This window comes from Chelonoidis abingdonii, chromosome 24 (genome assembly GCF_003597395.2).
Source record: "Chelonoidis abingdonii isolate Lonesome George chromosome 24, CheloAbing_2.0, whole genome shotgun sequence".
NCBI lineage: Eukaryota > Metazoa > Chordata > Testudines > Testudinidae > Chelonoidis > Chelonoidis abingdonii.
The window spans coordinates 21,431,879-21,454,760 of record NC_133792.1 but is presented as its reverse complement, the minus strand read 5'-3'; the positions used below and the strand labels follow the sequence as shown (position 1 = coordinate 21,454,760).

The following is a 22,882-nucleotide window of genomic DNA, read 5'->3' as shown; positions in this document are numbered from 1 at the left end:
ATATTGCGCAGAACCCTCAAACTCCCAGGCCTCTGGTAGAGGACCCAAGGTTGAGGAAGACACATACCACCCATAGGGGTGAGAGGGGATTTATATATATATATAAAAATATATATAATATATATGAAAAAGCAGGAGCCAAACTTTAAGTTTATTCTGATTTTGTTAGTTCAACAGACCTGTTTTTAATATTTTTCTAACACTGAATGGTCTTGCTCTTTGGGAATCATTCTGCTTCCTTTCCAGCATATAAAACGTGGAAGATGCAGTCAGAAAATCTACAGCATCAGGGTGTGTCCACACTGTAAAAGCTGCACTGACATTGAACTCTTTATGTACATGGAGTATTAACATTCATCTGACATTGAAGTAATCTTTATTTCTAAATATGATGAAGATCTTCAGGAATATAGCAAGAAGTATCACTGCACGTCCTGTAACTGGTGGTGTAAGCTTGAAAGAACTTGAGCCTTTTATGTGGAAGGAAAAAGCTCGATCCTGAAGTTACAGCCCTACATCAGTAGGTTGTTTGACTCCACAATTGCTCTTCTACAGAGTACAGCAGCAAGAAGTATTGTCCTTGCAAAACTACTGTCTTGCATTGCTTTCATACAGTCTGTAAAGAGGGAACTAAAGATCCCATGGGTTATTCTGAGAACAATAGTCTGGGGTGGAAGGGGAAGAAAGCTATTGTCCTGACTGTTTCCTCTACAGTTCCCATTCCTTACCCCCCAATAGTATCAAAGGCGTGCTGAGCTACTGAGGAGCATCTCATGGTGGAAACTTACTTTGCTATTACATTACCAGAATAACTCTTTGTCAAAAATTCCTTTGAACTATCTAGGCTTAGTTTAGGCCTAATAGAATTTAACTTACGATGTTTTAGATCAGTGGCTCTCAAACTTTTGTACTGGTAACCCCTTTCACATTGCAAGCCTCTGAGTGTGACCCCCCCCCCATAAATTAAAAAGACTTCTTAAAAATATATTTAGCACAATTATAAATACTGGAGGAAAAGTGGGATATGGGGTGGAGGTTGACAGCTCGCGCCCCCCCCCCCCCCCCCCCCCCCCCCCTTATAACTTCACAACCCTCTGAGGGATCCCAAACCCCTGTTTTAGATGATTTGCTTAGCTGCTTGGGGTACATGGAGTGGACATTGCCTAATTCAAGAGACCTGAGAGAGGTAGAGAAGTGGTGTCTGGCTGGACAAAGTGGAAAGGGGAGCTTCCTCTGAATAAAACAGCTGGGGAAGGGGGAAGTCACTGGTACTGCCATATCTTGTCTGGCACATATTAAGATCTTTAAACTATTCTCTGTGCTGCTCTTCTTCCCCCCCCCCCCCCTGGGGTTGTGGTGAACCACTTGACTAGCGGTTTCTTCCCCTGGGTTACTTCCCCCAAATTCCTACTGAAGTCTCTTCCTCCTTGCTGTGCTCTAAACTATTGTCCACACCATCTTTTTGGATTCACTGTATGCAGTTCTTGTTTATAGATTAGTCAACTCAGGCTTTTTCCTTTCCTTGAGTGGTCATTGGTTTGGATTAGTTTCCTTTATAGGTGAGTAAGAAGAAATGTTTTTTATGGTGTATGTGTGTATATCAAATGCCATTGAACTGTCAGCACTTCTGTAGTGTTCCCCATTGATTTTACTTGACTGATTCTTTTTGTATATAAACACACTTGTGCTGTCTCTTGAGGTGAAGTTGCACAAAATTGTAATATGACTTAATTGGGCTAGAGAGCCAAATCCCTTATAAAGGGGAGCACCTCTGTGTAACTGGTGGCTATCTGACATGCCGGGAGTAGGAAAAGAGAGTGAGTACAGAAGATGTTGAACTAATGAGAATACTTGACACTTAAGTAGCACTTGATCATGTGGATGAGCAGCACTATACTCATTTTAAACTGGTGGCTGGGTTGGGTAGGAAATTAGATGCATGAGAAGTGCCACCAAGGGAATTAGCGGAGGGACAAGGCTTCCAAGTAAACATCTGAGCAGGACTAGACTCGGACATAGCTGTACTTCGAAGTAGTAAAAGGAGTCTTCAGTGAGGCAGAGGAGTCATACGTAAATGTTAAACTCACAAGAACTATAGTTCCAGTTTTTAAGCAGGTATCTGAAATAAATTGTTTGGATCCAAAAATTGCATAAATTAAAGGTAAATAATGGAAATGACTTGGTTTGTCAGGCTAGACAGAGCTAAGTATTCCTTCTTTCTGTGTATTTAGACTTCCCAGAATAATTCACCGTATCTTTCTTAGTATACCATTTATAGTAAAGTTTAAGTCAACATTTTTAATAGGCTGATATTAGTCAGTTCATATAAGAAACTTAATCGTGTAAAAGTAGTCAAATTACTGAAGCTTGTTCACTGCTGTCTGACTGACAAAGCAACAATTATTGACCAGTTTCCTGAACATCTGACTTGTGGCTTAAGTCTCTCAGTGCCTGGGTGTAGGAAGTCTAGACTTCTTACTCAACAGAGCGTGGGGCCTGAAGTAGCCTTCTCTATAAACTAGAGTGATCTAAGTTAGCTGACTTAAAATATGCAAATCTGTAGTGTTTACAAAGAGAGCATTCCATGGTATACTGTAATTTAAGTTATTTGTGATGGCAAAATAATGTTTATGGCTTTGGTTCAAATCTTAAAGTGCACTTTTTTTAGAAAAGCCGTTGGGACTTTCTTTGATTCCAGAAAAGGTGTTTTAAATAATAACTAGCATTGTGTTGTCAAACTGAGACTTCTCGACAAATGTGGAAGTTGGAATGTCCTATTTTCTGTCAAACCATCTGCACTAAAGAATCTGATTATATTATAGTGCAGGGGTCGGCAACCTTTCAGAAGTGGTGTGCCGAGTCTTCATTAATTCACTCTAATTTAAGGTTTTGCATGCTAATAATACATTTTAACAAGTTTTAGAAGATCTCTTTCTAGAAGTCTATAATATGCAACAGAAGTTTAGTTATGTAAAGTAAATAAGGTTTTTAAAACGTTTAAGATGCTTCATTCAAAACTAAAATGCAGAGCTCCCCAGACTGATGGCCAGGACCCGGGCAGTGTGAGTGCCACTGAAAATCAGCTTGTGTGCCGCCTTTAGCACACATACCATAGGTTGCCTACTCCTGTTATAGTGTATTATATTGTACACTTCCACTGGTGCCAGAAGCTGCTTGAGCCTTCTCTATGGAGCAGCTAGACTAGTACTTTTACTGGCGAGAATTTGTTAGTGCAGAAAATGCTTCATGGAAGGGCCTGTTACTGGATGTCTTGTGTTCTGAGTACTTGAATATGTCAGTCTGTTGGCTGCATGGAAATACAGTAGAAACCTGAGATTGAAATAAAAGGATAGCTCAAGAAAAAAAACATGCACTCATTTTATACCCTTCAGGGAGAAGGGATATATCTAACCCATCTGGTTTTAGATGGTTAATCTGTATTGCTGATCTATTTTATTTCTTTTCTTTTTATAGTGCCACAATGGCAACTGCACCTTACAACTACTCTTACATCTTTAAGTACATCATTATTGGTAAGTATGAACTTGAAAAATGTTTTTACTTTAAAAGCAGATGTTGGGATAAATACATATGTATATACATGGATGCTTGCTTACAGACATTCTAAAGTGTATCTGAATTCTGGGTGAGTTCCTACTGAAAGGATAACTTTCTGTTAAGTGTGCATCTAGAGCAATGTTCTTCATTAGGTACACTTCACCTTGCATCTCCTATCGTTCCTTTTTTTCTCCAGCCCCACAAAACTTCATCTATGGAATATTGTGTGTCAAAGTTAGAGTAGTAAATATGAGCTATTTACTGAAATCCACCTACCTTTTCTTTCTGAGCACCGCTTACCAGGTATGTCTCAGCAGAAAGCACTTCACTTAAGACACACTGTCTTCCAAGGGAAGACAGGTTTATGAGCAGGGAGTGAGTTCAAGTTCAGTATTCATTCCCTTAGCAGGGTGGGGCTATATTCTGGTGTAATCTTACAGTACTGAAATGTTTGTCAATCTCAGAGGGTGACTGTAGCCCCCATTTTTGGCTATTCTTGATCTCCAATATACACTTCCACAGTGTAAAGGGCTTGAAGGTAGCCAGATCTCTTGCTTTTTTTCCCCTCCCACCATGTGTAGGTGGCTGAAGTGTAGAATGGACTTAAATCACCAATTTTAATCATGAATTAAATCATTGTTTCTTCCTTGCTGATTTAAATGGATTTTTAAGTCTTGTTTTGCATCTCTACCATCAGTTTCCCTAAAGAAAGATTGATTCTCAATGGTTGGCATAATTTGGTGGTATTCTTGCTGACCAGGAAGATAAACTATAATTGCTTAGTAAGTATACAGATGTAGTATAAAACTTCTCAGATGCTTAGTTTTTACTCTTTTAGAAACTTGAATAATACATTTTTTATTTGGTAGATTAATTTTTGACTAGTGCTGCATTTGGTGAAAATTGGAATTCAGTTAAATAAAAACAGTTTTAAAATGTCTGTATTAAGTTCTTATATGTTGGATACTGAACATTTTTCTTGTGTAAAACACATTTTTACGTTTTAAAGCTGATTTTTGTTAAAACAAAAATAGTGAATTGAATGTTTCTGGTAACTATGTCCTTCAAGATTTTATAACTAGTAAATCTCATCCTCGCACCTCATTTTTCCTCATAGATGGAAGAGAGAAAACAAGCTTTCCTGCTTTTTCAACTCCAGTTGGTTTCTCAGCTTAAAACTGAAATAGTTGAATAGACAGAAATGAAGAAAACATCCTCTCTGCACCTGCAGAAGAGGCTAATGCTGTCAGAAAGTTGGTTTAGCACTTCAGCAAACTCTGGCTCTGGATTCTTGGCCAGTGACTTCTACCAGTTCAGTAGGCTGACTCTTTCTTTAAAGCTTTGGCAGCAATTGTGTACTGCTTTAAGATTGTTTTTATTGAAATGATTTTTATAGATCATAGTAAGCTTAGGATTTAATATAGGTTGTCATAATTTAAAATTTTTAAATATAAAGGGGATGGGGGAAGTATTTAATTTAAATAAAATTAAAATGTTGGGTGGTCTTAAATCCTTTTTGGAAAGCCATCCTGGGTGGATGTGGAAAGATGCTGGAAATCAGCTCCCACAACTGCTTTAACTTGTATTGCCAACCATGAATCTACAGACAGCCCAGAATTTGGGAGGCATAAAGGGGTATCTCCACTCTTTTAGATGAGAAATTCAGAATTTGGTCTCTTGTCTTTATTAGGAAATTAGTGTTCATCTCAGCCTGGGAGAAAGCTTTTATGCACTCTGTATTTAGAGTTCCAATTAAAACAACAAAACCAAACTAAATACTAGTTTGCAGTCACAGTCTGACTAAATTCAATTCAGTTATTTCTTATGTACCCTCAGTGGGAGACTTCTTGTTCACACTTACAAAAAAGTTTTCATAGGTAGTGTTTTAAAAATACATGTGAGGTACTTTGTACTGCTAGATTCCACTGAGTGGCCTAGTTCCAGGATTGTACAGACAAACATATGCAAGTGTATGGTTAAATCAGAGTAATGATTTCTGTAACCCTCTCTAAAATATGCTGCTGCTCTTAAATGTCCCTGTCTTAAAACTGCAACCTTGTATTTATTTTTTTAAAATAAATAGCTGTGTGAACATACAAATTACCATGGGTACGAATGTGTGCAGTGCAACTTAGGGAAAAGAGAGGCTACAGTGGCTTTAAGCCTCCTTCATTCTCTCAAAGTCTGGTGACCTGGTGCAGTCCTTGGTGCAATTTGGGCAGCTCTGGAGGGTCTGCTCACCCTAATTATACCCCTTCTGCCAAAGCCACCACATTCTATTTAAGACTGGTATGACGATGACTATGCTGGGGAAATCTTTCCTTGGCTAAGTGGCTCTTCCGATACTTTCTGCTGCTGCAGCTGCATAAAGGAGCCACGATTATGGTGTGTGGGGAGGGAGGGAAATCTTCATGTTTGTCAGTTGAACTTGCAACCTACAGCACCGAAAACAAATTTTGTTTCTTTTCATTTATAAAAAACTTAACTGAGAGATTACGCTGCATAGTCACTGGGGCCAGCTGCTTGAGGACATGATTGCCGGCACTAGACCCGTACGCTCTTAGGGTGTCTTTTGACTGCATAGTGTCAAAATTAAGGTGCTTGTAGTAAACTTATCTTGACCCCACAATAGATGTGTGGAGTATTGTGGGTTATCTCTACTGTGGCATTTAAAATTATAAGTAAACTAGGGAAATGAAATGACCATGAAGCAGGTGCACAACTGGTTGAAAGACTACATTCGGAATAGTTACCAATGGTTTGCTGTCATACTGGATGGACATATCCATGAGTTACTGCAAGATTGTCTCTGATCCAGTACTACTCAATTTCATTAACAACTTGGATGATGGAGAGTAGGCTTATAAGAGTTGCAGATACCACCACACTAGGGGGCGGGGTTGTGAGGACAGAATTAGAATTCAGAATGATCTTGATAAATTGGAGAATTTGGTCTGAACTGGAAATGAAATTCAGTAATGACAATTGTGAAGCACTACACTTGGGAAGAAAAAAGTCAAATACACAAAATAACCAGTTTTCCCCATTGTAGGCAGCAGTACTGTATAAGAGGATCTGGGCGTTACAGCGGAACATAAATATGAATCAGCAACATGATGTAGTTGTGAAAAAGGCAAATCTCATGCTGGAGTGTATTAGTGAGACACAGAATGTAATTGTTCTGCTTTACTCTGTGCTGTGAGGCCTCAGCTTGGATACTTGTGTCCAGTGCTTGGGCATCATGCTTTTACGAAAACTGTGAACAAATTGGAGACAGTCTAGAAGAGAGGAATGAAAAGAAGAGACTTGGAAAATATGACCTTCAAAGAAAAGAGAGAATTGGTCATCTTTAGCCTAGAAGAAAAGGCTGAGAAGGGACTGAAGTCTTCAAATAATTTGCTAGAGGACAATTATCTATTAACTTTTCGTTCTGTCTTTGGTAGACATGGGGAACAAGAGGTAATCTTCTCGTGTGTGTTTTGTTAATTCATAAGGGGGGGTCTCACTCAGAGCCTTGCTGTGTGAAAGGAGTCACCAGTACAAGAGTTTGAGAACCATTGGATTAGATGATCTCCTCATGAATCTTCCTTCCCTGTTTGTCTTTTTATGGTTCACAGTAGGATTGGGCTCACTGTGTTGATTATTTAACTCTAAAGGGTTTTATGTAGATGAATCTGGGGGCAGCTTTGCCTTAAGTGTGCAGATCAAGGTTGCTATGAGATCCTTGATTGTTTTAAAGAGAACAAACAAAAATTTATCGTTTAGTTCTGTATTACCTGAAGCACATTGCCATGGTTGTGCTGAAGCCTAATACAGGACTAACATAACTGTGTAGCAGCTGTCTCACACTTGCTCAGCTACTGGGAGATGTCTGCCTTCTGGTATAAAAGGTTTATAATTAAAGGTCTCTGCTCTAATGTGTGTCAGTATGGAATTTGAAATTTCTGTTGCCCTTCTGAAAGTTGCAAATAACCTTGGTCTCCCTCCCACTTAGTGCCTAACGGGTCAGCTTTCTGTATGACCTTGCACACCTCAAATAGTAATATCGCTGTAACCTGAACTCCTTTCCTTCTTGTTTATTCCTTGGATGCCTCTACTACCCTATGCCTGTGAACAAAGCTATAGGGAAAAGTACTGTTACCAGGTGCACTGTGAAACATCATCTTGCGCATACAGGCGTAGCGGAGCATGCTCCGGCAAGGCACTCGTGTTTTCAATGTAAACCTTGTCAGATGTTTTTAAATTGAAGCCATTGTTACCAGTAGAATAACATTTTGTTTTCTGTAACAGGGGACATGGGTGTAGGAAAGTCCTGCTTACTTCACCAATTCACAGAAAAGAAATGTGAGTATCTTCATTTGGAGCCTCTGTTTTCACTGATGGTATGCTTCCTCCCTCTCTTTCCTGCTTCCCTAGTTCTGAAAGCTATTTTCCAGCATGCATGAGTTCCTTCTGGTGCTTCACCCATTGCAAATACATAGACTAATCGTAGTCAGAATGATGAAGATAGAAGCAAATAGTTACTTAGCATAGTCTGCTGCCCATCAGATCATCTGTCTGTCCACATGTCTGGAGAGTGACTTCTGTGAAATAAAGGCTATGGCATTCCCATAGTGCATATCTGTAACAGGCATGGTGCTGGGAAAGGTCCTGCTACGTGATGGCTTCTGAAAGTGTGCTACTAAACTTCAGTCACAAACCCCACTTTAAAAATATTCCTACACCTTTTTGCATTGGTATTTGGTGAGAATAGAGCCTCTGTTGGAATGCAAAAGTTCACTTTGAGGGGAGTTAGTACTTTTCCCATTCAAAGTGGGCTATAACGACTAAAAATCAAAGGCAGCCTCCTGCAGGTTTAAGTAACACTGGAGTTAATTTTATAGATTGATTGATTGTCATGAGTCACAGCTACTGCATCTGCATGATACATGCTCCTTAAGGAGTGTATATATAATCATCTGTTTTATAACTGCAATGTCCTTTTTCTCATCTGTGGTTTGAGCATTGGCCTGCTAAACCCAGGATTGTGAGTTCAATCCTTGAGGGGGCCATTTGGGGATTTAGTTGGGGAATGGTCCTGCTTTGAGCAGGGGGTTGGACTAGATCTCCTGAGGTCCCTTCCAACCCTAATAATCTATGATTCTATAAACATTGACTCAAGTGTTGCTTCCCAGTTCTGAGGCTTTGCTAGTTTTGTTTCTTCAGTGTTGAAAGTTTGCTGTGGCTCTTAATTCTGTCTTATCCTTTCCATGCAGTTTACCTATAGTGGATAATGTAGCTTAGTTTCCATGTCCTTAGGCTTGCAAAGTAGTTACACAGCTTCAAAGTGTGCTTGTGTGGTGAGAAGTAGGGTTCTGAAAGTGACTTACCTTTTGATTAACCTATTCACACTGGAAATAGCAAGCAATCACTTGCATGTGGCCTGACTTCTGAAGAGACCATCAGATGTTATCTGAGAGAATGCTTTAAGTATTTGTAATTCCTCAAAAGTTCTATAAACTTGAAGCAATAGACCTTACATTTGAGCAAAAGACAGGGCATAAGCTGATTTCTGGTAGGGATTGGGAGGAAGAATTTCCCGTTAACAGGTTATCCTAGAACTGTCTTCTAAACGTTCCTCAAACGTCAGTTACAGGCAAGTCTTCAAAATGTCTTACTAAACTGGATGGATCTATGGTGTGATCCAGCATGACCACTCCTATGGTCATGTGCAGGGTTTTTAACCATCTGTTGGAAATTTATAAAAAACTTCATTGAATTCTTTCAAGTCATGGTTAGTACCTCTAAGCCTTCAAGTTAAAGTTGTTTCCACAAGGGTTGGTTCTGCAGCAATCTAAACTGACTCAGTTACTCAGCTTGTAGTGCCAAACACATCAATGATGCATACTTTTGCAAATTCCTTCAGGAATTTTCTGATTTTTATAAATTGACAATTCTTAAATGCTTGGCAGTGCATTAAAACTCTCGTTTTCAGGAAATAACCAATAATTCAATGCTGCTTAAATTAAAAACAATTTACTGTTAGAAAGCGGGTTGATCTAGATTAGATTTTTTTCTTTCAATATGAAAGATGGCATTACTAAAATATTCCTCTGGAAGAGGGAGATGACTTCTAGTAGAAAGATGTGAACCTCTGATTTATCTTTCTGTGACAGTTATGGCTGACTGTCCCCACACAATTGGGGTCGAATTTGGTACAAGAATAATTGAAGTTAGTGGCCAAAAAATTAAACTGCAGATCTGGGACACAGCAGGACAAGAGCGATTTAGGGCTGTAACACGAAGCTACTACAGAGGAGCAGCAGGAGCTCTCATGGTCTATGATATTACTAGGTAAGAGATTCTGTCTCTGTGTGTCTGTCTGATTTTTGTCATCTGTAGTTATAGCTAAAATAGAACATATGGTATGACTACCAATTTATTTCCAAGCCTGTTTGACACACACTGCTTTACAATGTCACTACATTGTACGTGACAAATTTCTCTGGGTCTCAGTCCTCTTGGTTTTCTAAACTAGTCAGGTATCTGGATAGTGGATTTTTTTCACCCTTTCTTATGCAGCCTCCCCTTTATTTCCCTCCATTCTACAAACCCCTTTTTGAAAAGTATATAGCGCTGGTAGTTTACTTTCAAATTGACTTTGGTTAATAAATGTGAAACTTCAGAATCCCGAAGTCTCTGCATAAATAAGCTTCTCCTTGGAAACTTCCATGATTGATTCTCCCCCTTCAGGCATCATTGTGCATTCTGCCAATTTATTTAAACTATCTTGTCTAAAAGGTGTTTCTGTGTATTTAAGATTTCAGAGTATGGAACTTAGGTGTCTTATTTTCTGCCCCCCTCCCCCCATCATGATCTTCATGGTGGGGGATATGGGAACATTCCCAGACTCAAGTTGTCTCCCCCTGGGGATTGTATACAGTGGAATTCTGGGGTATGGCTTTCTTTTACATAGATCTGTTTAAAAAGCTTCTGGCCTGTTCTTGAACTCTCCTATTTATCTGTAGTCTTTCAAACAGAGGTGCCCTACCTTTCCCAGAAAGGGAGGAATACAATAAATAGTGAGTAGCTAGCTGCTTGTACACACTCATACTCAATGTAGTCATTTCTTATAGTAAAGACTTGGTGTTTTTTTTGGAATATGTAGTATCTTCCCTGTCACTGAAATTGTTTGTTTGTCAGAGTAAAACTAAATATCTTCAGGGTCTTAACTAATGGTCACAAATTACATTCCCAACTACAACTACCTTTCTTTTTGGTATATAATCTGTAATTGACTTGCATGTAGGTATACCAACCATATACATCTTATCAGCATATTAGATTCAGTGTATGGAAACACAACTGAATATTCACAGTCCAGTTCCAGGTGAACGAATGTCCTGTACTCTGTGCTTCACTAGGTGGTGGTGGTGTTGAGGCACCTATTTGATACCTTTCTACACATCCCTTATTTGTGTGTATTTAGAGAACTAAAACATTAGTTTTTTTTCTTGTTAGCCATGAAGAAATGGATGGTGGGTTTTATAACAATGAATAAAATTACACAATGTATGGAGAAGCTGTATTTGAAACTAAGTTGCGTTGCCCTGTAGAAATGATTTAGAGGATACTCAGCATTCATCTGATAGCTTCTAAAAGGAGCTATGGGAATGCAAGGTGTTTTCTTACCGTCGTCATTCTTTATGAAGTGGCATATAGGCCATTCACAGGGTAAGAAGAACTTGTGAGTTCTTTCCAAAATAAGGAGCAAAGCATATAAAAATCTGCTTATTCCCTGCAGGGATGCAGGCATACACCAATTAGGTTCCCTCAAAGGAGGTCATTGTCATTTCATGGTTTTGATTCCACTTGCAATCCAGATTCCCCACAGACCAGGACATACCAACTCAAAGCGGCACCAGACCCTGCCAGAAAAGATGCAGAACTTGCAGACATATCTGTACTGCTACAATGATAACAATCCCCACCACCCCCGCCACACACCACCGCCACACACCTTTCAAGATCCATGGATCCTATGCCTGCCTATTACAACCTGTGGCACACTACATTCAGTGCACTAAATGCCCCAATAACAACTATGTGGGTGAAAATAGACAATCACTATGCTATTGAATTAACTCACAGGAAAATAACACCATATCACCTGTGGATGAACACTTTTCACAAAGCAGTCACTCTCTCTGACCTGTCAGCCCTCATCCTCAAAGGAAGCCTGCACAACACTTTCAAAAGATGAGACTGGGAGCTTAAATTCATAACTTTCTTTTCAGTCCATGATTTTTAGTGTCTAACAGACACTGAATTTCTGGCTTATAACAATCTGTAACCCATTTACCCCCCCCTCCGTCCTATGGCGGGGGCGGGGAAGGTGTTAATGAGCCACTTCACCTTGAATGGACTCTTAGAATATGTGCTAATTACTTATGCTAAACAATCTGTTGCACCTTGGGTTTAGTGGTGCTGCTGGGAGTACCTTTCCCAGACTTGAAGAGCTCTGTGTGGCTTTAAAGCTTGTCTCACTCACCAGCAGAAGTTGGTCCAATGTAAGAAATTCCCTCGCCCACCTTGTCAATTCAAATTCCCTTCATTAGAGCAAGCTCAGCTATTGATCTGCTGAAGAGTATACAGTCAGATAACAACAGTAAATATATAATCAGTTTTTTAAAGGAATAGACTCATAGACTTTAAGGTCAGAATGGACCATTATGATCATTTAGTCTGACCTCCTGCACAATGCAGGCCACAGAATCTCATCATCCAAATACAGAATGATCAATGAGACTTGATGACTTAAGAAAAAAAGCAACCTGAAGGTATTGTCTGGTTTCTAAGCTAAGAACATTCTCTAAGCACGATACGTTTTGGGGCACAGTTGAAGGCACGTCCTTAAGTGTGTGGCTTAGTGTTCAGTTTTTTTGCCGCTTTATACATTCTCTCTGCATCTCATGCACACTTCTGTATGCACCCTATTTTGCTGGAAGTAGTTCTTACTTAAAGATCTCCTTTTTATGCAGTGTTACCTAAGCAGTATTCTGCAGTGCAGTATTCTTTGCGAGTATTAGATAGGAAATCCTTTGGGTTTTATACAACACTGTGTGTCTTAACATGTTACCCTCATGGAAAGCAGTAATACTGCATCTGTGAAGTAGCTAAACAACTCAGCTACCCCAGGAGAATAGACAAAGTTCTGTTCTGAATTCATAATAGAACTTCATCGTGGGACAAATCTATTTTAAACACTAAAATTCTGAAAAGTGGTATTATTGGGAGTGACTACATACTATAGTTAAATTCTCCTCACTTGGCTCTTCACAGAAGAAGCACATACAACCATTTAAGCAGCTGGTTGACAGACGCAAGGAACCTCACCAATCCGAATACTGTAAGTTGCACTGCTTTTTATGTTTTTATAACACTTCTTGTCCCAAAGCAAGACATCCAAGGTTGAAACTGAAATGTATTTCCTTGATACATAGTAATATTCTTTTAAATGTGCTTGCAATGTGCTGTCCTTGCTATATGGCATACTGAGAGTTCATTCCAGGTTTTTCTATTCCTAGTTTTAGACCTTAATATTGAACATACATTTGACTGTCTTCTGCCCCTTTTCTCACCCCAACTTGTTGCTTTTAAACTGAAAGTTTAACTTGTCCTTTACTTAGTAAAAACTTACACTGTTCTCAGTTTGAACATGGGTTTAAATCTTATCCAAAGGAACTACCCAATATCTTCCTCCCAGGGTGGTCTTTGCTCCTCCTTAGAGGCCAAAAGGCTTTCCCAGCTCCTGTAGTGTGGTTCTAATCTTTCTCGCTATTGAAAATGCTTTGTAAGGGCTAGTCTGTCCTAGTGGGGGGTGATCTATCTAAGTTATGCAACTTCAGCTCCATGAATAACTTAGCAGAAGTCGACATACTTAGATCTACTTGACATGGTGTCTTCGCTGCGTGTGTTGACGGGAGATGCTGTCCTGTCGGTCTCCCCCCCCCCCCCCCCCCCCGCTTCTCACTGAGGTAGAGTGCCAAAGTCAACGCTAGAGTGATTGATTGGCGGTTGATTTATTGTCTATACTAGACATGATAAATTGACACCCAACCCCCTTGCCTCCCTCCCCCGCCCCCGATTGATCACTGCCCGTCATTCCTGCTAGAAGTGTAGACAAGACCTAAGACTTCATATTTGTCTGACTCTGAGAGTAAAGCTGTGTTCTTTCAGTTAGTGCATTTCTGATCGCAGAACAATCCCTTTCCTACTCTTGTTTTGCCTCTACAATGTTTGTGGGTTTTTTGGGTTTTTTAATGAGCATTCAGATCAAATCAGCTGATGACTCTGAATACACACGAGGTAGATATGAGAGAGGACTGCTTTGACTTAGTCACCTTTTAGAATAAACCTGTATTTTTCGCAAGCCCTCAGGCCATTGGAATCCTATAGTGAAGGGTTGAATGTGGCATCTGGAGTTCCTATCATTCCTATCTTCAGGGCGGAGATGTTGCTAGAGAGATGAGATACTATCCCTAGTCTGCCCTACTTGCTAGAGTAAGGGACTGTGCATGGGTGACCTGTCACTTAAACTTTTGGGCAGTGTCTTCAGTTTTATTGAGTCTTGTCGATCAGATGAATGGGTCTGCCTGTTTTTAGGGGGAGGGAACACTTGGAGTTTAGGGACGGACAGCGATAGCTTTGCTGTGTGAAAGCTTGTGGAGGTCCTGGATATCTGCAGAACCTCTGATATGGGAGAGTTTGTATCCAGTTCCCTTTCCGTGGGGGGGGGGGGGGGGGGGAACGGAGGAGGTGAACTTTCTACTGCTTAGTTGGCTATCTTAGGGCTTGTCTACACTGGCACTTTACAGCACTGCAACGTTCTTGCTCAGGGGTGTGAAAAAACACCCCCCTGAGTGCTGCAAGTTTCAGCACTGTAAAATGCCAGTGTAGATGATGCATTAGCTCTGGGAAGGATTCCCGTCATGGAGGTGGGTTTTTTCAAGAGCACTGGGAGAGCTCTCTCCCAGTGCTATGCTGCGACTACACAAGCCATGTTAAAGTGCTACCAGTGAAGATGTGCCCAGAGATACCCTGTGAGTGCTTTGGCACTCTCCCATTCATCATGGGCAGGGTTTGTGAGAGAGCTGCCATTATTCTAATTTCATGCCTTTGTTTAATAGTAACTTGATTTGGGGTGGGGGTAAAAAGGCAGTTGAACTATTTTTTCAGGCTAACATTTTTCTGTTCTGAACCAGGTGATAATCCTCATAGGAAATAAAGCAGATCTGGAAGCACAGAGAGATGTTACATATGAAGAAGCCAAACAATTTGCGGAAGAAAATGGTGTGTTTGCTTTTGTGCTGTTATGTTTCAGTGAGGTTAGAGGTTTTAAAGTGAACCTTCTGCATTAGTAACTGGAAGCTGTTTAGAGCACACTTTTCAAAGTAACTTAGTTATATATAAAACTTAAACTATTTGAGGCAAAGTAGAACTTGGCCTAGCTTAGAATTAGGAGTGCAATTTGCATATTGATGTCCTACTTAAAAAAAGAACCTTAAATACTTCCAAAGTAGTATTTAGCATGAAATTTCAGTGGGCCCTCACGTGTTTATCTCAGGATTCAAACTTCAGTGACTACGATATGGTTCTCTTGAAGTATGTCATGTATCCTAACCATTTCAATTTTATTTCTAAATAGGGTTGTTGTTCCTTGAAGCAAGTGCAAAAACGTAAGTGGTAGGCCTACTATCTCTTTAAGCAAAAAGACCACATTTCCCATAGAGACAATCTTAAGTTTAGTATATGTTTTCATAGAGGGACTTAGTCTGTGGTGTTGTGGATGAAAGTGAACTTGATTTCTCAGGTTAGATTGCAGTAAAAATATCATCCGGAGATGGAGGGAATAGAGCATGCCTAGCATTTTTGCTTCATCTTGACCTTAACTTGCAGCAGCCATCTTGTTACTCCACTTTTGGACAATCTTCCAAGCAAATAGTTGCTGAGGTGTGATGGGCTGACACTTTAAAAAAAAAAAAAATAAATAAAAAAAACCAACCCCACCTCAATTGGAAACTGAAACTACTAAACTAATTTCACTTAAGACCTCCCACAACACTTCCTCCATTAGTCGCACTGATAAAATGGAGCACTTCCTTGTGTGTGCTTTAACCTGCAAGCTGACTGTAAAATTTAAATTATGCTGATCTAATAGATTGTGCAGCTTCCTCATTTTAATGACCCTGCTAGTTCTGTGGTGGGCGGAGTTCAGACCTGAAGTGTGAACACTCCATACAGGAGGTTTCAGAGTGCTTGCATCTGTACAAGGCTATGCAGCTGTGTGACAGGTGCTATTGCTGGATTGTGGTGCAGCAGTTCCAGAAGCTGCTGTAGGGCGTTTCCTTTTGGCCTCCCCAAAATAGGAGGGTGACAAATTGTTCCCCTTAACTGCCGAGGACAGGACAGGACAAGACAAGAAGCTATGGGCTTAAATTGTAGCAAGGGAGATTTCGGTTAGATGTTAAGAAAAACTTCTTAACTGGCAGGGTAGTTAAGCTCTGGAACAAATTACCTAGGGAGGTTGTGGACTTTCCCTTTATTGAAGGCTTTTAAGAACAGTTTAGTCACCTGTCGGGGTGGTCTAGATAATACTTAATCTTCTCTTAATGCAGGGGACTGAACTAGATAACTTAGCAAGGTCCAGTTGTACATTTCTGTGATGTCTGCAATTTATTTTGATAAGAATTATGGGATCCAGATGACCTATATATTTGTGTTCTCACAGTGCAGTAAGCCTAAATTGCTTGGCAAGTCTCGCAACACTGTTAATAGAAACCAGGTCTACCATAGCACCTTGCAGCACTAACAAATATAGTTTGGGATTTTTTTAATTCAGAGGCTTTACTAATAGCATGTCACTATACAGATAATAAGGGCTTTATGCTATGCTGTGTACACACTGGTAAAACCTGTCTAGCAGTTGCTAATGGAGCTGGTTGGAAAACTTAAAACAAAAAACATTCGTTCATTGCAACTTGCTGATTTGTCAGAATTGTAAAGTTGTGACTCTTGTCTGTTTTGACAGAATTCAGCTGGAAATTCTGCCTGCTGGGGAGAACAGCTTCAGGCTCACAGCATGGCAACCTGGGCTACCAGGGTCCCCTGCTCCATTGTAGGCAATCGGGCATGCTGCTCCAGTGCCAGGTCTGCTGGTAGAACTGGGCAAAGAACAAATAATTCTGTTTTGCTGAGAACTTTGAAATTTCTTATCTTTCAAACTAGAATGAAAACAAATTCTGAAATCTCAAAATCCTCCAAACCAGAACTGCAGTTCTTTGCCCATCTGTAGCTGCTGGTCTCACTACTAGCTCAGTACTAACTCTGATATCCTCTCACAAAGATCAGTGCCATGCAACAGGATAGCTGTAAAGGTGCTATGGTAGATGATGTAAACCCTAACTTAGAAAGATTTACAGAAACTAATAGAACAGTTGATGCAAGTTACTACCACAGATCCTCATTATTGTGCCTTTTATTATAACCGTCAAAACCATTATATGAAAATGCTTGGGAGGGGAAAAAAGCCCATCTCTGTTGTGTAGCCTATTTTAAAACTGATGTATCTGAAGTCCAAAAGTACTAATGGCTAATCTACGTCAAAGGTGAACTGACAGATTTGATTCTTCCCCCTAAAGCTGGAGATGGCATCTGAAAACTGTCCCCGGTGCCAGGTAATCTGTAAAAGATGTCATTAAGCAGTTTACTTTTTCAAAATCTTCTGAGGGGATAGCTGCTTCAGGTGGGGAACATTGGACTGTACCCAGCTTTGTGTGTCTTTGTAGCCATTCTTACAGAACATCTCATCAATGCACAATTGCTAGTGACTGAAAGAGGTGGATGGTAGGCCAAGCACGTTCATGACTTCTCATTCAGTCTAGAATGTAATGTAGTGCAGAACTTGAATTAATTTTGCTGCTTCTTTTGAAGAGGAGAGAACGTTGAAGATGCATTCCTGGAGGCTGCCAAGAAAATCTACCAGAATATCCAAGATGGAAGCCTGGATCTGAATGCTGCAGAGTCAGGTGTACAACACAAACCTTCAGCTCCACAGGGGGGTCGACTAACCAGTGAACCCCAGCCCCAGAGAGAAGGCTGTGGCTGCTAGTGACCTCTATTCCATGGCTCCATTTTTGACCTTTCACCTCTGTTGGAAGCAGTACTTTTGACTGCTTCATTGTCTTCTGTACATCTTACTGGGTTTAATTAAACTCCGAGACAACAGTTTAACACAGTACTAAACTGCTAAACAACTTTAGATGTAATCAGGTTATCAAAGGCAAGTAGAGTAATAAAACCTCTCCTGCATGGTAAATCTAGAATTTTTTTTCTCCAGTTGTCCTTGTGATAGTGTCACCAATACATGATTTAAACTGAGCACTGATGCTGGACTCATGATTTTACATTTTTGCAGGGCCTTTTCTTGTATGGTTTAATTTTATGGTTCTTCAGCCTTCTTTCCCCAACTGTAACTGTTCTAAATCTGTCTATAGTAACTGATGTTTATTTGCTGTGAAATAACTTGATGGTAGAAAATGGGCTCTATAACAATGTGCTTTTGTTGGAGGAATTCCCTGTGGCGGGTGTGTATGTTGGTGGGACAGCTTGTTGCAGGAGTATACAACTTGCTTCTGTCTTAACCTAAAACAGGGAAAACAGTCCACTCTTACTACTTGTGCTCAGTAGCTTTACATCATTTTTGCCATTTTATCCTTTACATTTGTTAACAGAACGTAAATATGTATAAAATTTGAAGGAACTGAGCTAACGGTTAAATACATTCTGTGTATATGATTTTAATGAAGAAAATAAATTGATTACTGGCATTAGAACAGTATGAGAAAATATCAGTTTGTACAGTATGATCTATGTGACCACATTGCCCCATTTAGTACAAAAATAGATGTAACTGCAGTTCACTAACATAGGCCTAACTCCTTGGTGTCAGCAGTGGGCATTGTGCTGGGAACTTGACCCCCAATGCAACAATATTAACACTAGTGGAATATCTGTCTCTGTTCCATCTTTGCACTGTGGTATATCGATGCCTCTTTATTAACCCTGTTTTTTGTGCAATCAACAGTGTGCTAACCTGCTTTCTCTCTTCCTGTAAGCATTTTGCATTGGGCTTAATTTCCTGCCTTGCATTGTATAGAATGGCTGGTTCTATTACACATTTTATGCTTTTATACCTTTTTTTTTTTTTTTTTTGAGTGGTCTGATTCTGAACTGGGCAGTCAGAACTCTCTAGGGATTTTTAACTACTTCTGCATTTTTATTTACACTACAGTGAAACTTTTTAAACAATTGGGTCCCCTCTTACTAAAAGCATTTAGAATACTGCCTTCATGAAATTACGCATGTTAAAAGTGCTTTTTATAAAATCAGAGTCCAAATAGTACTCAGACATATGCAGACCTTGTAAAAGTACATGTGATATTTTCTATTTGGTTAGACCAGTTTATTTAAATCTCTACGCACAGTACCATGCTTCACATGAAATCTAATTTTCATTTCTGAAACTTCAGATTTGATTTAGAGGTGGCAGGGGGAAAGAATAAGTGGCTAAGAAAGATAGAACATGCGTTTGTACCTACCATTCATTCAATATTTAGTCAAACTGCAGTGTTTAAAATACAAAGTAGTCTTAAAATCCCTCTCTACAGACACTAAGAGAAACTATCCAATGTTCAGACTTGTAAGGAAACAGTGGTACCAGAGTATTGTACAGTCAATGTTAAATAAAAGCCAAAACTGAAATGTGCAGACAATAGGATTTGGGTGACTTGTGCACTGTCCCTTGTTTGTCTGGTTAGTCTTTTTTTAAACCTAAGATTATTAAAGTAGATTGGTATAATGTTAAAAATTTATGGCTGATGCATTTTGCTAAAACAAAAGTTGCACCGCATAGAGGTTGCCCAGGGACCATGACCTGCTGATGAAACAAAATTTGGGTGAAGTAAACAGCATTCTAATGATGACAGCTTGTTGAGGTGCAATGCCCTTATTCCCAAAGTAAGTTACAGTAGGTCTCATTGTGTCTGTGACAGAAAGGACTTGTTTGGACTGCTGTACTCTTCATTTGGTGTAACTATGCTATTAATCTAAATATTTGTAAATAAAGTACCTGTATCTAGATAAATTATAGTGGGTTGCCTTATTTGAAACTTTCATGAGTTGGTTCAGTAATCCCATGGACTTCTAGAATCTGAAATTAAAATACTCTACCTATCCATCTTGCTGCTTCTGACAAGGCTTGGTTTACGTAAGTGATGCTTCACTATATTTCTTGCTTCGCACTCTTATCTCAGTCAGACAAACTGACTTCACACATGGATCTCATCTCAGAACTTTCTTTATTCAGAATTACCTAAACTTGAATTTCTCAGTACCTGTAACTCGTAGCGAAGAAGGGTCCTCTGCCTTTAACTGTTGTGCTGTGGTGTAGTATGCCACAGGTGATGGCTGGGCACTAGCTAATTTTCAACTGCTTGGAAGTGCATGAACCACTTGAAGCCTTCATCAAGCAAGTGGGTTGTTCCCTTTAAGTTAAACATGAAGGCAAACAATTTTTCAACCTCTAAGTAGATCCAAATGCTTGGAGTAGAGAACACTCACCTCTGTAATAAGTCATTGACGTGACAAAATGTGCTTGAAGGTGAAATGAATCTGGTCAGTAACACTTAAGTGCTGATTGTACAGCAGTTTAAAAAAAAAGTCTCTAGTTCATTGAGTGGGATTTGTTAATTACACACATACTATCTAGCTGCACTATGAAGCTTGAAAGCAGGTCTTGAACACTTAATGGATTTAGTCATGGTGGCTTGCTCTGTAAACTCTTAGGAGCATGACCTAGGACTAGTGCCTATAAAAGCATTTGTGTTGGTAAAAAGATTTCTATGTTCACTTTTTAAAGCAGTACTTGCTGCTTCTACTTTCCTTATTGCTTAGTTAAGAGCACCTTAGGGTTATACATTATTTCATGTGATCAAGTCATAAAATGGTACCTTGAAGTGTGTTGTCATCTTATGAATGTTTAACAAGTGCAAGAGTGAGACTTAAGGTGGGCCACTTGCATCTTCCAAACTGAATAGTAGGAGCAGTCATGTACTTCAGCTCGAGAAGCTACTCATGAGCACTGCCAGAAAATGAAGTTATTAACTGAATGCCTAGTTAATGGTCATTAAGTTATACTTAAGTGAAAGTGCATATTCTGTTTGTATCCATATGTATTGCATAGTATCCTCAGAATTTTAAATAGACCAGAGCTGCACAATCCTAGTTTTATTTGTGCTTTTCTTTCTGTACAAAATCTCGGGGGGTGAAAGGAGTTTGGGGCCTGTAGCCCTAGACACCGCCTTAATACAACCTTTCACATTGCTGGTATTGAAGTGACTCTTTGGTACAGGTCTTACTACAGCTATGCTATGATCTCTTTATGAAAAGTTAAATACCAAATTCATGGAAAAACAAGGGAAAGTAAGGTACATGTAACATCTTAAAATCAGTACAAACTTTATTTTGTGTAAGGAATATTCCATTTAAAGTCATGGTGCATAAAAACAGAGGAATAATGGCATTTGTTTGACAGCAGATAAAGGAACTAACTATTACCAGATTTGTGTGTCATACCACAGAAATTCAAATTTGTGGTGGTAGTTTTTAAATTGAATGTTAAAGATTTGAGAATTATTGGAACCTTTGTGCCCCAGAATAAAAAGTTCATCTCTCACAGGCTTTAACATAAATATTACCATTATCTCTTGCATCAGTAACTTAAGTTACAGTACCATACACAACTTTAGAGTACCGACAGAGGCTTACAGCCAGTATTTACATGGAACAAATATTCAGGAATGGTGGACCATACTGCCTTGACAATTGGCTGTATGGTGTGTCTGGTGATCCAGACTTGCAAGTTAATGAGGTAGCAGTCTTCAGGTTGTATATTTGGACCAGGGGCTAGAAAGAGTCATTCCCAGCCATACAACTGTTAGCGTTGTTAAATGTCAGCATTCGTCTACAAAGAAAAAAGTTGGGTGAAAGTTAGTGATTCTGCTAGAACACTGGCAAGATATTTTGTTCTGGATGCAAGATGTTTTCTTGTGCTCTAAGAGCAAAGATAGCCAGGACAGCCATTGCATCACATCCTGCCAGCTTTTTTTTTTTTAAATGCCCTTGTGTATTATGTTCTTGATGTACACGATTCCAGCTTCACTGTATAGAAAAAAACTGGCTACCTGTAGGCAGATGAAAACTGGCCAGCATGAATTTATTGTAAAACAATTCTTTGTATATCTCCAGTGGAGTAGTCTGTTAGAGACTAGGGTGACCAGATGTCCTGATTTTGGGGTCTTTTTCTTATATAGGCTCCTATTACCCTCCACCCCCTGTCCCGATTTTTCACACTTGCTGTCTGGTCACCCTAATTAGAGACTATTGCATGAAGTGATAGCTCCTCCCTGAGTAAAGAGTTCGGCTCAAATCAAAGTACCTCATTAAAATAGCACCATTAACATGATGAAGGATCTGCATTCAATATGAGCCAGAATTTTTGGCAGTGTAGAACCTACTGCTGAAGTCGTCTTGAAAAACAGAGCATACAGGTTTACAGCTAGACCCTAGCCACTGCCAGATTGAACTGTTGGCAAGCTTAAAGATAAAATGCCCCTGTGAAAAGTGTACAGTCCCCTCTGCTTCCTGTAGAAATGTATAACTTGTTAAACTGGAGGGTTATGGGGTGCTCCCACACAAAAGGCAAGAGTATTTACACAAAAGGCAAGAGTATTTTCGCCAAACATGAGCCAAAACCATTTTAAATGGCAGATGAATTTAAAACAAAAGGTGGAGATTTCCTTGAAGCCTGTTTTAGGTCCATAAAGCACCTATTCTGTGGAATCAAGAAATGGTAGCATGTATCAGTGTAGTAGCAAGCACTATTAGCTACCTAACTTTGTTCTGAGAAGATGCAGTATATGCTATGCCCTGCTACACACAAGTCTTCAAAGAGAAGTTCTGTTTAACTTTTGTCTATGTGGATCTATGTGATTTAATATAACAGCTGGCTCTTACCTCCATGGTTTAGTGGGATCATTTCTTGTGAATGATATTGGTGGAATCGTTGAGATTGAGATGAAATACCTGCTGGCCTCCTGTCAGGAGATCTGACAACTCCTGTCAGAGCAACCTAGAAAAATGAGAAACCATTTGAGAAACAAAGTGTGAAAGGTAATGCACGTAGTGAGCAAATTCAAATTAATCTCTGAAATACCCATTTACTCTG

General features: G+C 39.6%; 2 protein-coding genes across 10 annotated transcripts in view; one reads left to right on the top strand and one right to left on the bottom strand.

The window, feature by feature from the left end:
* The window catches only part of RAB14 (RAB14, member RAS oncogene family), a 39,383-nt gene extending 19,642 nt beyond the window's left edge, over positions 1 to 19,741 (top strand). The window contains exons 2-8 of one of the 2 annotated variants that reach the window (XM_032767457.2): positions 3,475 to 3,533; positions 7,849 to 7,902; positions 9,714 to 9,891; positions 12,880 to 12,946; positions 14,802 to 14,889; positions 15,245 to 15,275; positions 17,530 to 19,741. In XM_032767457.2, coding sequence (XP_032623348.1) covers positions 3,482 to 3,533; positions 7,849 to 7,902; positions 9,714 to 9,891; positions 12,880 to 12,946; positions 14,802 to 14,889; positions 15,245 to 15,275; positions 17,530 to 17,707 — 648 coding nt within the window. In that variant the 5' untranslated portion in view covers positions 3,475 to 3,481 and the 3' untranslated portion in view covers positions 17,708 to 19,741. The other variant, XM_075060450.1, reaches the window with a different exon arrangement.
* The window catches only part of CNTRL (centriolin), a 63,315-nt gene continuing 59,216 nt past the window's right edge, over positions 18,784 to 22,882 (bottom strand). For 7 of the 8 annotated variants that reach the window (XM_032767440.2, XM_075060449.1, XM_075060448.1 and 4 more), the window contains one exon: positions 22,441 to 22,786. In XM_032767440.2, the coding sequence (XP_032623331.1) occupies positions 22,649 to 22,786 (138 nt within the window). In that variant the 3' untranslated portion in view covers positions 22,441 to 22,648. Of the gene's footprint in view, positions 21,620 to 22,440; positions 22,787 to 22,882 lie in introns of those variants that run through there. The other variant, XM_032767443.2, reaches the window with a different exon arrangement.